Consider the following 17,666-nt stretch of genomic DNA (forward strand, 5'->3'; position numbering starts at 1 on the left):
GAAAATAAAGACTTCTTTTTTCTCCTCTTTTTTCTTCAGACTCTCTCTCTTTTTTTTTTGAGTTGGAGTCTCACTCTGTCACCCAGACTGGACTGCAGTAGCCGCTCCTGGCCACCCCAACCTCGACCTGCTGGGCTCTGGCGATCCTTCCACCTCAGCCTTCCAAGTAGCTGGAGCTACAGGTACGCGCTACCATGCCCGGCTAATTTTTGATTTATTGTAGAGATGAGGTCTCGCCAAGTGGCTCGAACCCGCGGTCTCAGGCAATCCACTTGCCTCAGCCTCCCAAAGTGCTGGGATTACAGACTGAGCCACTGAACCTGGCCCCTTTTTATATTTTTTAAAACTAGATTTTATTTCTAATTTGACCTATTGATCAAATCTCTATAAAAATTGAAAGTGTAGTGAATACCTGATTACTGTCTTTAGATTGACCAGTTAATAATGTCTTACCACATTTTCTCTTTCTCTCTCTAGCTAAAGAGATGTACTTTTTTTTTTTTTGAATTGGAGTCTCACTCTGTCACCCAGGCTGGGGTGCAGTGGCATGCTCAGGGCCACCTCAACCTCAACCTTCTGGGCTCAGGCGATCCTCCCACTTCAGCCTTCCAAGTAGCTGGAACTACAGGTACCCACTACCACACCCAGTTAATTTTTTGGTTTATTGTAAGATAAGGTCTCACCAAGTTGTCCAGGCTGGTCTCGAACCTGTGGGCTCAGGCAGTCCTCTCGCCTTGGCCTTCCAAAGTGCTGGGCTTACAGGCTTGAGCCACCATGCCCAGCCTGAGAGATGTACTTTTCTTTTTTGAGTCGGAGTCTCACTCTGTCGCCCAGGCTGAAGCGCAGTGGCATGCTCATGGCCACCGCAGCCTCTATCTGCTGGGCTCAGGCGATCCTTTTGCCTCAGCCTTCCAAGTAGCTGCATCCATAGGCACGCACCACCATGCCCAGCTTAATTTTTAAAATTTATTTTAGAAATGAGGTCTCGCTAAGTTGCTGCGGTTGGTCTCGAACCTGTGTGCTCAGACAGTCCTCTCATCTTGGCCTCCCAAAGTGCTGGGATTATAGGCATGAGCCACCGCTTCTGGCCGAGATGTACTTTTAATTTTGTTCAACCGTTAGAAAGTAAACTGTAGCTCACATTTCACCCTTAAACATTTTTGCATTACTTCTCCCAAGGAAAAGGGTATTTTCCTACAGAACCATCATAGCATATATTATTCTGTTAAAGAAAACTGTAACCAGGTGTGGTGGTGCATGTTTGTGGTTCCAACTATTTGGAAGGCTGAAGCAGAAGGATCGCCTGAGCCCAGCAGGTTGAGGCTGCGGTGACTGTGAACACGCCGCTGTACTCCATCCTGGGCAACAGAGTTAGACTCCAACTTGGGGGGAAAAAAAGAAAACTAGGCATAATTTTGTGATATCAACTAATATTCAAAAATTTCCAATTATCTCTACAAGTCTTTTATGGCTTTATCCCCAGATCTAGGGACCAGTCAAGGTTCATACATTGCATTTGGTTATGTCTTTTTATTCTCTTACTTTACAATAGCTGTCTTGCCTGTTTTGTTTTTATGATGTTAACTTTTTTGGAAGAGTCCAGACCACTTGCACAGTGTCACACCTTTTGGATATAATTATTTCCTCAGTGTTAAATTCAGGTTAAACATTTTTGTGACTGGGTGCAGTGGCTCAGCCTGTAATCCCAGCACATTGGGAGACCGAGATGAGAGGATTGCCTGAGCCTGGGGGTTTAAGACAAGCCTGGGCAACTAGGTGAGACCTCGTCTCTACAATAAATCACACACACACACACACACACAAACTAGCCAGGCATGGTAGCATGCATCTGTAGTTCCAGCTACTTGGAAGGTTGAGGCAGAAGGATCACCTAAGCCCAGCAGGTCGAGGCTGCCATGACTGTGAGCGTGCCACCATACTCCAGCCTGGGTGACAAGAATGAGACTCCAACTCAAAAAAAACAAAAACAAAACTTTTTAAATTATATTCAGGTTAAACTCTGTATAGTATTTTTATTGCTGTGCAATAGTCCCATAATTTAGCAGATTATAATAGTATTCACTTTCTGTGGGTTATAAATTTGGGAGCAGTGTGGCTGAGCAGTTCTGTCTTAGTGTCTCTCGTGATGGCAGTCAGCTGTCAGGCAGGGCTGCCTTCATCTATAGTCTTGATTTGGACTGAAGGATCTGCTTCCAAGTTGGCTGACTTGACTGGCAAATTGGTGCTAGGTCCTGGTGGGAGGCTTCAGTTTCTCCTCATGCAGACTTCTCTATAGGACTGCTTGAGTATCTTCATAGTGTGTTGGCTGGCTTCTCCTAGAGCAAGCAATCCTAGAGATCAAGGGAAAATTCGTAATGAATTTTATGACCTAGCTTAATAAAATGACCTAGCTTAATAAAAGACTACAGTCTCATTTCCACTGTATTCTGTTGGTTATACAGGCCAGCCTCGTGTCACTGGGAGGGGAGTTACTACCTAAGTGTTTGTATAGCCAGAGATGAGGATTATTGGAGGCCATATTGGATTACTGCAGTGTCTAAACTTCTAACTGACCAAGAGTTCAAATCTTTGTATATTTTATTTTCTTCTTAACTCTATCTGAATTCCATTAGTGCCAAACCTGTTTTTCTTGTTCTTTATATTGCCCTGTTATAAATATGTCTTATGTTCACAAGTTTGAATAGTTACACCAAAGTAGTTGGCTTTTAAGATTAAAATTTACTTTTTTCAATTAAAAGGCTTACTCTTTGTCCATGATACTGGTTGATTTTCTAGTTTGTTATTGGTTGTATTTTGTATAGTCTCTTGGTTTTGTAAGAAGACATTCATACTGCCTGTGAATTACAGTTTTTGTTTCTAATAATTATAGCTGATGGCAGAGTTGGGGCTTGGTACTTAGTCTATTGATTTCTGTAGTCATTTCTTTTTATATTATTTTCCCATTTGTGCCTTTTTTGTTCCCTAAGCTTGAGCAAATTCCCTGTTTTCGGCCGTGCTCGGTGGCTCAGCCTGTAATCCCGCGCCTTGGGAGGCTGAGGTGAGTGAATTGCCTGAGCCTACAGGTTCGAGACCTGCCTGGGCAACTTGGCGAGACTTCATCTATACAATAAATCAAAAAAAATTAGCCGGGCATGGTAGCGCGCACCTGTAGTTCCAGCTACTTAGAAGGCTGAGGCGGAAGGATCGCCAGAGCCCAGCAGGTTGAGGCTGCGGTGACTGGGAGCATGCCTCTGCACTCCAGTCTGGGTGACAGAGTGAGACTCCAACTCAAAAATAAATAAATAAATAAAAATTCCCTGTTCTCTTCACGTTATCTTTTTTACCCTTAGTTATTTCTCTTCTGTGGTATCCACTCTGAATTTTCCCTTTCTACAAAGTCAAAATTACTAAAGTTAGTATTTCTTTACTGCGTTGTTACTTATATATACAGAGAACACAGCGTCAATTTTTTGTAGTTCTAATTACAGTTGATCCTTGAACAATGCAGGCGTGGACTGTGTGAATCTACTTATACTCGTATGCAGCCTTTTTTCAACCAAATGCAGATTGAAAATATAGTATGATAGGATGTGAAACTTGAGTATACAGGAAATGACTATGCATACACGGGTTCCACAGAGCAGACTATATTATAGTTCTCCCTCATATTTTAAATTCTAGGAGGGCAAAAACTTTCTTATTTTTGTAAATCTGTATTTTTCCCTATTAGAATGGGGACTAAAACAAAACTTCATGCAGTGTGTATATACTTGTTGCTTTTATATTACCATTGTAGACCCGAGAACAACAACAAAAATTCTTTGTAACCTCACTTATTTATTAGTAGAGGCTCTTTTCTATAGGTTATTAGTGTTCCCATTAATTTGGAGGAATGTTGAACAGTGGTGATCGGTTTGGATTGTAATAGATATTTTTAAGCCTCTTTACGTCTCAGAAAGATAGTCTCAATTTAATTTCCTTGAAGTGTTGAACAAAAATTTGCCTTGAATGTTGTCTTGAGGAGCACAAAGTCACACATAACCAGGTCCACACACACTTCTGTCTTTCTGCAAAGTCAGACTTTTATTGATGCTATTTCAGTCATAAAAACCCCGGCTACATGCAGTTCCCAAGTAGGCAGTTCTCATTAGTACTATCTACCCCTTCGCTTGGTAGTGGGAGCCATGGGTGCCCAGGCTCAAGCCACTCCTAGTCAATATTGCACATCATACATAGTAGTGTACTTAATTAATATATACATATTACAGATTAAACATTCCATATCAAAGTGATTTTAACATCAAGAGAAAAAGGGATAGGAAAAAGGGGGTTAACGAACCAGTCCAAGGAGAGGGACATGGACAAGGAGAGTGTCCTGGCCTGATCCTGACAGATGTCAACATCTTTCAAGGAAGAGTCTTGATTTGGGCAGAGCCTTTGGTGGCAGATGATGTGTGCTGATCATGAGTGACAGTAAGATGGGGTCATTCAGGATGGCCATCTTGAGCTGGTGAAGTCCTTTGGTAGAGACAGGTGGTAAAGAATGTCCCTGGTTATGTTCTTAACTGGTTGGGTGCAGTCTCTGTTGATTAGGTGAACATCTGGCCCCTGCTGGCATGAAGCCGCTTAGAAGTGTAAGATAATCTTTTTCTAAGGTAGAGTTACTTAATGTCATGGGTGTTCTATATAAGTATCATACCTCTTCCGTGTTTATTTATTGATTGGACAAATATTTGAGGGCATACTAATAATATGCTTTGGGTACTATGCTAGGCTCTAGCATAAAGGATGAATGGTCCCTGACCTCAAGAAAACAATTGTAAAGGGGAGACAACTTTGCAGAAAACAGGAGACATCTTAAGCACTTAGGAGGTTTAAGACTGTTGTTTGGAAGTGAGCAGGTATATGCAAACCTACTCCTGAAGGCCCAGGGAGCTGAGAGAGTGAAGAAAGAGGCTGACAAATCCAGTTTCTCAGAAAGATGAATTCAATAGAAACTTAGGAGCAGAAGTTTCTCAGCTGGCTGTGAGGTGGTGGATCCCCACAACCTTCCTCTAGAAAGTGTCCTTTATGTAGCAAGCTTTTAGGGTAAAAGCATGTGCAACTGGTCACATCTCAGACTTTCTGAAACTCATGACCACTGGGGAGGTTAGATGAGCATCTTTATGAGGGGTTATCTTATGATCTGGGTATTGTTTAAAGACCTTGCTGCAGAACACCTTGGTGTGCGGGAGTCAGATGTCCATCAGCCTGACGATTTTGTTTCAAGGTGGCATCACTCTTGCCGTGTAATAGGCTGTTTTCCTACAACTGTCTTTAGCACTTTACAGATGCTATCTCAGTTCTTAAAACTATAAATTAAGCCGGGCTTGGTGGCTCAGCCTGTAATCCCAGCACTTTGGGAGGCTGAGGTAAGTGGATTGTCTGAACCCGCGGGTTTGAGACCTGCCTGGGCACCTTGGCGAGACCTCATCTCTACAATAAATAAAAAAATCAGCCGGGCGTGGTAGCGCTTGCCTGTAATTCCGGCTACTTGGAAGGCTGAGGCGGAAGGATCGCCGGAGCCCAGCAGGTCGAGGCTGCGGTGGCCGGGAGCAGCCACTGCACTCCAGTCTGGGCGACAGAGTGAGACTCCAACTCAAAAAAACAAACAAACAAAAACTATAAATTATCCACATGTTATGGATGAACACTGTGGCTCAGAGAAATTCAGTAATTTATTCAGTGCTGTATGAGAAACAGTGCTGGGATGTGGATCTAGATTTCCCTGACTCCAAAGTCTGCACAACTAATTACCACATTATGATGTCTAGAATAGAATTCACAAGAAGAAATTTACTATTTTTACTTTAGAGTTTAGGGAAGACTACTACATAATCGATGCTTGAGCAGACTGAAGGGTAAGAGAAGACAAGATGACTGGGAATTTGGGGAAGAAGTGTCAATTTTTTTTTTTTTTGAGTTGGGTCTCACTCTGTTGACCAGGCTGGAGTGCAGTGGCACACTCATGGCCACCGCAGCCTCGACCTGCTGGGCTCAGGTGATTCTTCTGCTTCAGCCTTCCAAGTAACTGGAACTACAGGTACAGGCCATTACACCCAGCTAATTTTTTGATTTATTGTAGAGATGAGGTCTTGCCAAGTTGCTCAGGCTGATCTCAAACCTGTGGGCTCAGGCAGTCCTCTCACCTCAACCTCCCAAAGTGCTGGAATTATGGATGTGAGCCACTGTGCCCAGCTAAGAGTCAAATGTTTAGCAGAACAGTATGAGCAAACCTCAGAAGTATTAAACAAATGTTGTACTGGGGGTACTCTGAGTGAGTTTGTGTAGTTGGATCGTGGGAGAGTTGAAAATAAGATTAGACAAGAAGGCAAGCCCAGATCATGGAGGATCATCAGAGATTTGGGGAATTCATCTATCCTGTAGGCAACACTGCAGTAGACACATTGGAGTGAGGCAAGGAGAAATGTTGAGCTTATTATGTGGTCCAAGGAGAGCCAAATAAAGGAAGTAGTAATGACGGTAAAGAGGATGATGTGGAAATTTTAATTATAAGATTTTCTTTCTCTGTCTATTTTTCTAATGTCTCAAAGGATTTTACCTCTTCCGAATTTCTTAGTTTTTGGCAGTTAAGGTGACAGATGTGGGGTGTTCTCAAGTAGTACCTAGTTTTTCTTTTTTTCTTGTTTTTTTTGTTTTTTTAGAGTTGGAGTCTCACTCTGTCGCCCAGACTGGAGTGCAGTGGCCGCTCCCGGCCACCGCAGCCTCAACCTGCTGGGCTCCGGCGATCCTTCCGCCTCAGCCTTTCAAGTAGCTGGAATTACAGGTGCGCGCTACCATGCCCAGCTAATTTTTGATTTATTGTAGAGATGAGGTCTCACCAAGTTCCCCAGGCAGATCTCGAACCTGCAGGCTCAGGCAGTCCACTCACCTCAGCCTCCCAGTGGTGGAATTACAGGCTGAGCCACCAAGCCTGGCTAGTACCTAGTTTTTTCATTGTGATGCTTAGGGGCAGGGATCAGCAAACTATGGGCTGTTGGCCAAATCTGGCCATTTGCCTGTTTTTTGTGAATAAAATTCTACAGGAACACAGCTCTTCGCTCATTTTTTTGTTATCTGTGACTGCTTTCACACTACAGTGGCAAGACTGAGTAGTTGTGACAAGAAATTGTATAGCTCTCAAAACCTAAAGTATTTACTCTCTGGCCCTTTACAGAAAATTGCTGAGATCCCTGCCTCAGAGCATCAGATTGGAGACATTCTGTGATCAAATAACTAGAGTGAATGATAGTGCTTACCTAATAATATTTATTATTTGTCATTGTTAATGTGGTGACATTGACCACATCAGTCACTTGGAATCTACCTTAATGTATTTGGAAATTATACTAATTAGATTCTTCCAAGTTGCAAAGTTCTTTAGCTAATGGGGGTTTAAATCTAAAAATATTTATGAAAATAAAGAATGGGAAACTCAACTGTGCCGTCAAGTTTTAGAAAAAACAAGACATGATGCTAGCCAGTTCTTACAAGGACTAAAAATTCATTTAAAACTGGATTATTGAGAATCTAAATATTAGTCTGGTGTGGTTGTATGTGCCATAGTCCCAGCTACTCGAGAACTGAGGTGAGAGGATCACCTGAGCCCAGGATTTTGAGGCTTTGGTGAGCCCTGATCACTGCATTCTAGCCTGGGCAACACAGTGAGACCCTGACCTACCCCCCCCCAAAAAGCAAGGCTTGTTCTGTCTCTTGCCTGGTTGATTAAGGCCTGGCTAGAGGCTAGAGTGGGCTGGGAGTTTTATCATTCATTTTGCATATGTTCCCTTAATTCCGCTATTTTGGATATGTTTTTTAGCTTTCAACTGTGTCTGCTATCTCCCATTGCAGAGATGCTCTGTTTTACCGTCTCTAGAGGAAAAACACCTGAACTTTCTGGTATGAAATAGCTTTCAACCAATATTGCTTGTGTGTCCCAACTTTACTCCCTACCTTTAGAGTTGCCTGGTGCCTTCTCTTGAGTAAGGAAGCTGCAGCGTAAACCAACTTGGTTCTTTGCTTTTCCCTATTACCAACATTGGAGTTAACTAGATGTGCTGTCAATTAGTATTGGTCCGTCTGCTTTTTAGCTTCCTTAAGTTTTGCTTGTTTTTTTTTTCTCTACTTCTGTTTCTTTAGACCTTTACCATTTTACTTTAAAACATTTTTAAATCCCTTCACTACAGTATAGGGGAAATTTGAAAGAGGATTGGTTGCTTGTGTTGAATCTGTCATCTTTTTTGCAGAAATCCTTGTCTCATATTTTAGTTCTTTTTGTGTCTACTTTTTGCATGTCTTTGAATCGATACTATTTTCCTCTCAAACATTTTTTTATGCTTGTTTGGAATCTGTACATTTTAAATTTTTTTTCTGTGCTTGCTTTTGAGATTTTAACTTGCATATTAACTTGACAAAAGTTAGTTGGTATCTTTGCCTTGTCCTGAACAATAAATACAGTGATCTTGGAACAATTAACAGTAGTCACTTTAATGCTGTTTTTCAGCATTTTTGCTTTTTATATATATTTTGAATCTCCAAATTAGACATTGTTTTTTGGACTTACCTAATGTTTGCCATTTTCTTAGTCACTTTTGCATTTTGAGCTGCAGAAATTCATTCAAGGGTCATTCTCTTTCTTCTTTTTTTTTTTTTTTTTTTGAGTTGGTGTCTCACTCTGCCACCCAGGCTGGAATGCAGTGGCATGGTCACGACCACCGCAGCCTTGACCTGCTGGGCTCAGGTGATCCCTCTGCCGCAGCCTTTAAAGTAGCTGGAACTTCAGGCATGTCCTACCATGGCTGGCTAATTTTTTGATTTATTGTAGAGGAGAGGTCTCGCTGTGTTGCTCAGGCTGGTCTCAAACCCCTGAGCTCAGGCAGTCCTCTTGCCTTGGCCTCATAAAGTGCTGGAATTATAGGCATGAGCCACTGTGCCTGACTTTTCTTTATTCTTGAAGCAAATTTGTTTGAAATTCTTCTAGTGAGTGTGTCCATTGGAGGTCAGTTATTTTAGTCTAGTAAAATAAAAATTTTCCTTTAATCTTTTTTTGTTTCTTGTTTTGCTTTTTTAATTTTTTAATTTTTTGAGTTGAAGTCTCACTCTGTCGCCCAGACTGGAGTGCAGTGGCCGCTCCCAGCCACTGCAGCCTCGACCTGCTGGGCTCCAGCAATCCAACCTCAGCCTTCGAAGTAGCCGGAACTACAGGCGAGCGCTGCCACGCCCGGCTAATGGTTTTGCTTTTAACGGCTTTATTGAGCTATAGGTCATATCCCATACAATAATGCAGTTGAGGTAGAGCTTACATACCATAGAACCTAGAATTTATACAAGTATAAGATGTACAACTCAGTGGCCGTAAGTATATGCAGATTTGTGCATTCATCCCCACAATTTTAAAACATGACTTCCAAAAGCACTGTGTCTTTCCACTGTCATCTTCAATTCCCCATCCCCTCAGTCCTAGGCTGCCAATACTCTACTTGCTACCCCTATAGATATGCCTGTTCTGGACGTTTTGTATAAATGTAGTCATATGATATATGTTTCTTAGTGATTGGCTTCTTTCTCTTAGGATAATATTTTGAAGATGTATCTATGATACAGCGTTCATAAGTGCATCATTTCTTTTTATTGCTGAAGAATATTCCATCGTATGAATATGCCACATATGTATCCATTCATTAGTTGATGGGTGTTTGAATTGTTTCCACTTTTTGGCTTTATTTTTTTAATTTTTAAAAATTTTTTATTTTTTTGAGTTGGAGTCTCACTCTATCGCCCAGACTGGAGTGCAGTGGCCGCTCCCGGCCACCGCAGCCTCGACCTGCTGGTCTCTGGCGATCCTTCCGCCTCAGCCTTCCAAGTAGCCGGAATTACAGGCATGCGCTACCATGCCCAGCTGATTTTTTGATTTATTGTAGAGATGAGGTCTCACTGCCCAGGCGGGTCTCGAACCTGCGGGCTCAGGCAATCCACTCACCTCAGCCTCCCAAAGGCGCGGGATTACAGGCTGAGCCACCGAGCCCAGCTAACTTTTTGGCTTTATTAATAATGCTGTGAACTTTTGTGTACAAGTTTTTGGGTTTTTTTTGAGTTGGAGTCTCACTTTGTCATCCAGGCTGGAGGGCAGTGGCATGCCTCTTGGCCACCGCAGCAACAACCTGCTGGGCTCTGGCAATCCTTCCAACTCAGCCTTCCAAGTAGCCGGAACTACAGGTGAGCGCTACCATGCCCGGCTAATTTTTTTTTACTTTTTGTAGAGACAAGGCGTCGCCAATTTGCCTGGGCTGATCTCGAACTCGCGGGCTCAGGCAATCCATTCACTTCGGCCTTCCAAAATGCTGGAATCACAGGCTGAGCCACCGACCCTGGCTTGTGTACAAGTTTTTGTGAGGATATGTGTTTTCAGTTCTTTTGGGTTGCTGAATCATATGATAATTTTTTTGAGTTGAAGTCTCACTCTGTCGCCCAGGCTGGAGTGCAGTGGCACTCACAGTCACCGCAGCCTCAACCTGCTGGGCTCAGGTGATCCTTCCGCCTCAGCCTTCCAAGTAGCTAGAAACACAGGCATGTGCCACCACGCCTGGCTAATTTTTTTTTTTTTTTTATTGTAGAGATGTGGTCTCACCAAGTTGCCCAGGCTGGTCTTGAACCAGTGGGCTCAGGCAGTTCTCTCACCTTGGCCTCTCAAAGTGCTGGAATTGTAGGGGTGAGCTACCATGCCTAGACTTCATATGGTAATTCTATGTTTAACTTTTTGAGGAACCACTAAGCTATTTTCCATAGTGGTTGCATCATTTACATTTACATTCCCTTTAGCAACGTATGAGATTTCCAGTTCTCCACTTTCTTGTCAACATTTATCTCTTTATTATAGTCATTCTAGTTTGTGTGAAGTAGCATCTCATTGTGGTTTTGATTTGCACATTCCCATTGTGTTTTCTTGCACCCTAGTAGGAGATCTGTTGAAGATTAGTTGACTGTATATGCATATGTTTATTTCTGGACTTTCAATTTTGTCCCATTGGTCTGTTTTGTCTGTGTTTTATGTCAGTATCAAACTATCTTAATTACTGTGGCTTTGTAATATATTTTGAAATAAAAAAGCATGATGCTTCTAACTTAGTTCTTTCTCAAGATTGTTTTGGCTATTCTGGATCTTTTTTTGTTTCATATGAATTTTAGGATTTTTTTGTTTGTTTCTGTTTTTAAAAAAGTGAGATGCAGTAGCTTGGGCCTGTAATCCCAGCTACTTGGGAGGCTGAGGCGGGAGGATCACTTGAACCTAGGAGTTCCAGACCAGCTTGGACAACATACATAGCAAGACTCCCATCTACATACACATACACACACACACACACACAAATTTAGAAATTAGCCAGGTGTGTGGTGGAGCATCCCTGAAGTTCCAGCTACTTATGATGCTGAGGTGAGAGGTTTGCTTGATTCTAGTAGTTTGAGGCTCAGTGAACTATGATTGTGCCTTTGCATTCCAGCCTGGGCAATAGAGTGAGACATTGTCTCAGAACAAACAAACAAACAAAAATAAACCCAAAGGAAAAGCAGGTTATTCCTTTACCCTTCATGGTTCGTTGCTGCTTGTTGTGGTTGTTGTTTGCTTGTTTAGTGATTTTTTTCAAACTAGTTTGGTAAAGTCTGTATTCTTTGTCATGTGTGCCCATTGAAGTCTGTGTTCTGCTAGTTTAGTGGTCAGTTAGTGATTTGACAGATTTCCTTAAACTGCTGGGACCTCCCACTCCCAGAACTCCCCTCCCAGTGTTTGCAGATTTGGCTCTCTGTTGGGCACTCAAATCCTTAGCCCAGGTATTTTAAAACTGTGCCTTAGCCTTTACTTCCTGCATGCGTGGGGGAGCCTGAAGGTCAGCCAGAATTAAGAGTTTAGTGTTTTCTCAAGTCTTTTCTGAGCATGCATCCAGCCCTGGACATATGCATGGACTTCTAGATTTCCCACAATACCCAGGTGCTTTTTCTTTTTCTTTTTTTTTTTTGAGTTGGAGTCTCACTCTGTCGTGTAGGCATGAGTGCAGTGGCACATTCATGGCCACCCCAGCGTCGACCTGCTGGGCCCTGGCGATCCTTCTGCCTCGGCCTTCCACGTAGCCGGAACTACAGGTGTGCGCTACCATGCCTGGTTAATTTTTTATTTTATTTTATTGTAGAGATGGAGGTCTCACCAAGTGGCCTGGGCTGGTCTTGAACCAGCGGGCTCAGGCAATCCATTCACCTTGGCCTCCCAAAGTGCTCGGATTACAGGCTGAGCCACTGAGCCTGGCCCGCAGGTGCTTTTCAAAGTCCCTATTACCCTACCCCCCACAATTGCTTTCTCCAGCCTCTTCAATCCAGTCTTTTCAGGCTATTTTGTGCTGTACCTGTTATCTTTTGCTTCAAGTTTCAGTTGCAGTGATTAATACATTTGCTTTTTTTTTTTTTTGAGTTGGAGTCTCACTCATGTCACCCAGGTTGGAGTGCAGTGGCATGCACATGACCACCGCAGCCGTGACATGCTGAGCTCAGGTGATCCTTCTGCCTCTGCCTTCCAAGTAGCTGGAACTACAGATGTGTGCCACCACACTCAGCTAATTTTTTGATTTGTTGTAGAGATGAAGTCTTGTCAAGTTGCCCAGGCTTCAACCCTGGATTCAAGCAATCTTCTCGCCTCCACCTCCCAAAGTGCAGTGATTACAGGCGTGAGTCACCGTGCTGGCCTACATTTGCTTTTACATGCTTTTGACAAATACTGCTTGAAAAGCTGCCTCACCCTGCCCAGGCGGGGTGGCTCATGCTTGTAATCTCAGTACTTTGGGAGGCTGAGGTAAGAGGATTGCCTGAGCCCATAGGTTCGAGACCAGCCTGGGCAACATGGCGAGACCTCATCTCTACAATAAATTAAAAAATTAGCTGGGTGCAGTGCCTCAAGCCTAGAATCCCAACACTTTGGGAGGCGGAGGTGAGAGTATTGCCTGAGCTCAGGGGTTTGAGACCAACCTGAGCATCATGGTAAGACCTCATTTCTACAATAAAAATAAAAAAGCCAGGTGTGGTGGCACATGCCTGTGGTTCTAGCTACTTGGAAGGCTGAGGCGGAAGGATCTCTTGGGCCCAGCAGGTTGAGACTGCAGTGGCTGTGAGTGTGCCATTGCACTCCAGCCTGGGTGACAGAGTGAGACTCCGACTCAAAAAAAAAAAGAAAAGAAAAGAAAAGCTGCCTTACCCTGAGAAGGCGCAGAGACAGAGGAAACAAAGGCAAACCCTTGAACCAGTCCTTCAGGGAGCTTACTAGACAGGTAGAAACACACATCCGCAGTTCTTTGAGAATAATGTCTATTTTGCTACTTGTTTGATCCATTTTTCGTTAGTTTTTGAATATAAGATAGGAGACTAGGCGCAGTGGCTCATGCCTATAAAGCCCAGCACTTTGGGAGGTCAAGCTGAGAGGATTGCCTGAGCCCACTGGTTTAAGACTAGCCTCGGCAACTTGGCAAGACCTCATCTCTACAATACATCAAAAAATTAGCTGAGCGTGGTGGTGTGTGCCTGTAGTTCCAGCTACTTGGAAGGCTGGGGTGGAAGGATCGCCTGAGCCCAGCAGGTCAAGGCTGAGGTGGCCTTAAACGTGTCACTGCATTCCAGCCTGGGCGACAGAGTTAGACTACAACTCAAAAAAAAAATGAGGGGTCCAGCTTCATTCTTTTACATATGGATATTCAGTTGTCATGGCTTCATTTGTTGAAGAGATGGTGATGAGTTTTTAGATACAATACCAAAAGCACAATCCATGAAAGGAGAAATTGACAAGTTGAATTTTATTAAAATTAAATCTACTAGTTATAAAAGGTATGAGTAGATAAGCCATAGACTGTGAGAAAATATTTGCAAAACATATCTGACGAAGGATTGTATCTAAAGTACACAAAAAAACTCAACAGTAATAAAACAACCCAGTTAAAAAGTGGACAAAAGATGTTAACAGAAACATCACCAGACAAAATATATATGTATATAGATAGCAAATAAGCACATGAAAAAAATTCTCAGTATCATATGTCATAGGAAAATTGCAAGTTAAAGCAGTAATGAAATATTGTACACCTAATAGAATGACTAAATTCTGAAAAACTGACAGTACTAAATGTAGAGCAACAGGAATTCTCCTTCAATCCTGATAGGAATGCAAAGTAGTACAGCTACTTTGGGAGACCATTTGGCAGTTTCTTACAAGCTAAAACACAGACATACCATTATCATTTAGCAGTTGTATTCCTGTTTACCCAATCTACCCATAAGTTGAAAGCTTACATCCACATAATAGCCTGCAAGTAAATATTTTCTAGCAGCTCTATTTATAGTTGCCAGCCTGGTCAACAGAGGAGGACTCTGACTGCAACCAAGATATTCTTCAGTTGGTAAATGAATTAGCAGTGGTACAACTACACACTGGAATATTATTCAGCAATAAAAAGCCATCAAGCTATGAAAAGACATAGAGGAACTTTAAATTATATTGCTGAGCAAAAGAAACTAGCCTGGAAAAACTCTGTTGCATGATTCAAACTATTTGATACTCTGGATGAGGCAAAATTACAGAGAGTGTAAAAATAAGTGGTTGCTAAGAGTTCAGGATGAGGGGAGAGGGATGACTAGGTGAAGCACAAGGGTGGTGAGACTATGATACTTGTAATAGTGGAAACGTGGCATTGTGCATTTTGCGTAGATTAAAATCTGTACAACTGTGTAAGATAAAAGTGAACCTTAATCTACATTGTGCACTTGAATTAAAACCAAACAAACACTGTAGAATATTCCAAGCACTGGTTCATGAGGTAGAGAAGGTACTTACTCTAGTGGACCTTACAACCAAAGAAATGAGAAAAAATTTAATTACGTGACAGAAACTAACAAGATGACGACTTTAGATTCAGTAGTCTGGCCAGAATTCTCCTCGGAGGTAATATTAAGAAGGCATTAGCTATTTAAGATAGAGAGAAGAGCATTCCTGCAGAGGAAATAGTAAGTTTAAAGTCCCTAAAGCAGCTGGGTGTGGTGGCTCATGCCTGTGTTCCCAACATTTTGGGAGGCCAAGGTGAGAGGATCGCCTGAGCCCAGGGGTTTGAGACCAGCCCGGTCAACTTTGTAAAACCTCATCTTTACAATAAATCAAAAAATGAGCCAGTATGGTGACCCACGCCTGTAGTTTCAGCTACTTGAAAGGCTGAAGGAGAAGGGTCACCTGAGCCCAGCTGCGGTGGCCGTGAGTGTGTTACTGCACTCCAGTCTGGGTGACAGAGACTGGTCTAAAAAAAAAAAAAAGCCCCTAAAGCTGGAATGACCTTAGTGTAGATAAGAAAGAGAAATAAACCTAGAGTTCCAGTAGGTGGAGAGAATAATAATGTGAGGTTGGGCCAGAGAGTCACTTAGGCAGAATAGAGTGGGACTTCTGTAAGCATAAGGTAAGGATTGTATTTTAAGTGAATTAGGAGGTCTTTTATTTTTTATTTCATTTTATTTTATTTTATTTTATTTTTGAGTTGGGGTCTCACTCTGTCGCCCAGACTGGAGTGCAGTGGCCGCTCCCAGCCACCACAGTCTCGACCTGCTGGGCTCCTGCGATCCTTCCACCTCAGCCTTCCAAGTAGCTGGAACTACAGGCGCGCGCTACCACGCCCGGCTAATTTTTTTATTTATTGTAGAGATGAGGTCTCGCCTGCCCATGCAGGTCTCAAACACACGGGCTCAGGCAATCCACTCACTTCAGCCACCCAAAGGCGCTGGATTACAGGCTGAGCCATCGAGCCTGGCTTATTTTATTTTTTTGAGTCAAAGTCTCACTCTGTCGCCCAGGCTGGAGTGTACTGGTGTGCTCACGGCTGCGGCAGCCTTGACCTGCTGGACTCAGGCAATCTTCCACCTCAGTCTTCTAAGTTGCTGGAATTATAGGTGCATGTCACCATGCCCAGCTCATTTTTTAACTTATTATAGAGACGAGGTCTCGCCATGTTGCCCAGGCTGGTTTTGAACCCTGGGCTTTTGACTTTGCCTCCCAAAGTGATGGAATTACAGGCGTGAGCCGCCATGCCTGACTGAGATAGGAAGTTTTAAGCAGAGTAGAACATGATATGACTTTTTTTTTGAGTGAGTGTCTCACTGTCACACAGGCTAGAGTGCAATGGCACGCTCACGGTCACCGCAGCCTCAACCTGCTGGGCTCAGGTGATCCTTCTGTGTCAGCCTTCCAAGTAGCTGGAACCACAGGCACACTCTACCACACCCAGCTAATTTTTTGATTTATTGTAGAGATGTGGTCTTGCTAAGTTGTCCAGACTGGTCTTGAATCCAGTTGAATCCAGTTGTCCAGACTGGTCTTGCTTCTGCTTCCCAAAGTGCTGGGATTACAGACATGAGCCACTGTGCCTGGACTTTCATTTAAAAAACTTATTGTGATTGGGTTACTGTGTGAGAATGTATGGTGCCATAGATAGGGAGCAAGTGCAGAGACAGGGAGACAAATTTAGTGTCTTGTATTTTGTCAGGAAAGGAATGTTTGTAGCTTGAACCAGGAACTCAAGGGACGAAGGTAAACCTTGGAGGAGGGAATGATCAACTATATCAGATTTTGTGATAGGTTAGGTAGAATGAAGATTACAATTGAAAATTGTGTTTAGCAGTGTTGAGCCATTTGTGGTTATGGGGCCTTAAGTAATGGTTAGGTTAGCACTTTTAACATATTTTTTAAATGGGAATTTTTTATGTTTACAGTGTCTCCTTTGTCTTATTCAGGTTTGCTGACCTATCGGTGGTATGTCTGAAAGTGGATCACAACTTGGTTCAATGGGTAGCCTGACCATGAAATCACAACTTCAGATCACTGGTGAGTCTTAAAAAGATCCACTATTCTACTTTGTTTTTTTCCCTTAGATTTAAAAACAATCTTAAAAGATCATAATTGTTAGTAGCTATTATAGATGAGGTGCTGAATTAATATTTGCTAAATGAATAAATAAAGTGTTTAGATATGTAAATACTATGTTTTTAACTCAAGATATTATTGGATATTTTCCAGGATTTTTTTTCTTTTACTGATATTTTTTGCTTTGTATTTTATTTTATTACTTTTTTGCTTTGTATTTTATTAACAGCTTTAGTGTCATATCCCATGGAGTTTACCCATTTAAAAGTCAATGTTTGTTATTATTGTAAGGACCAAGGGAAAACTTACCCTTTGCTCTCTGAAGATTTACTGAAAATCAGCTGACAAAAGGCATATTAATAGGAGAAAAGGCATACACATTTATTGGTGTGCACTGGTGAGAAGGTGGGAAGGTTGTGATCACAGAGAGATTATCCCACCACGCAGTGGAGTACAGATGGTTATGTATTCTTTTTCTTAGGGGAAAGGGAGATGTGTAAGTATGAATTTTGTTTGTTTTTATTTTGGGTTTTTTTTTGAGCCCAGAGTCTCATTCTGTCTCCCAGGCTGGAATACAGTGGCAAGCTCACAGCCACCACAGCCTCAATCTGCTGGGCTCAGATGATCCTTCTGCCTTAGCCTTCCAAGTAGCTGGAACTACAGGCACGTGCCACCATGCCCAGTTAATTTTTTTTTTTTTTTT

The 17,666-nt window shown here is 42.5% G+C and overlaps 1 protein-coding gene across 4 annotated transcripts in view; it reads left to right on the forward strand.

Moving 5' to 3' along the window:
- ITCH (itchy E3 ubiquitin protein ligase) overlaps nt 1-17,666 on the forward strand; it is a 148,752-nt gene that overhangs the window by 31,347 nt on the left and 99,739 nt on the right. For 3 of the 4 annotated variants that reach the window (XM_008067625.2, XM_008067626.2, XM_021717385.1), the window contains exon 3: nt 16,834-16,924. In XM_008067625.2, the coding sequence (XP_008065816.1) occupies nt 16,855-16,924 (70 nt within the window). In that variant the 5' untranslated portion in view covers nt 16,834-16,854. Of the gene's footprint in view, nt 1-16,828; nt 16,925-17,666 lie in introns of those variants that run through there. The other variant, XM_021717386.1, reaches the window with a different exon arrangement.

The sequence above is a fragment of the Carlito syrichta genome, unplaced genomic scaffold (genome assembly GCF_000164805.1).
Source record: "Carlito syrichta isolate Samal-C Ts95f unplaced genomic scaffold, Tarsius_syrichta-2.0.1 Scaffold309724, whole genome shotgun sequence".
Lineage (NCBI taxonomy): Eukaryota > Metazoa > Chordata > Mammalia > Primates > Tarsiidae > Carlito > Carlito syrichta.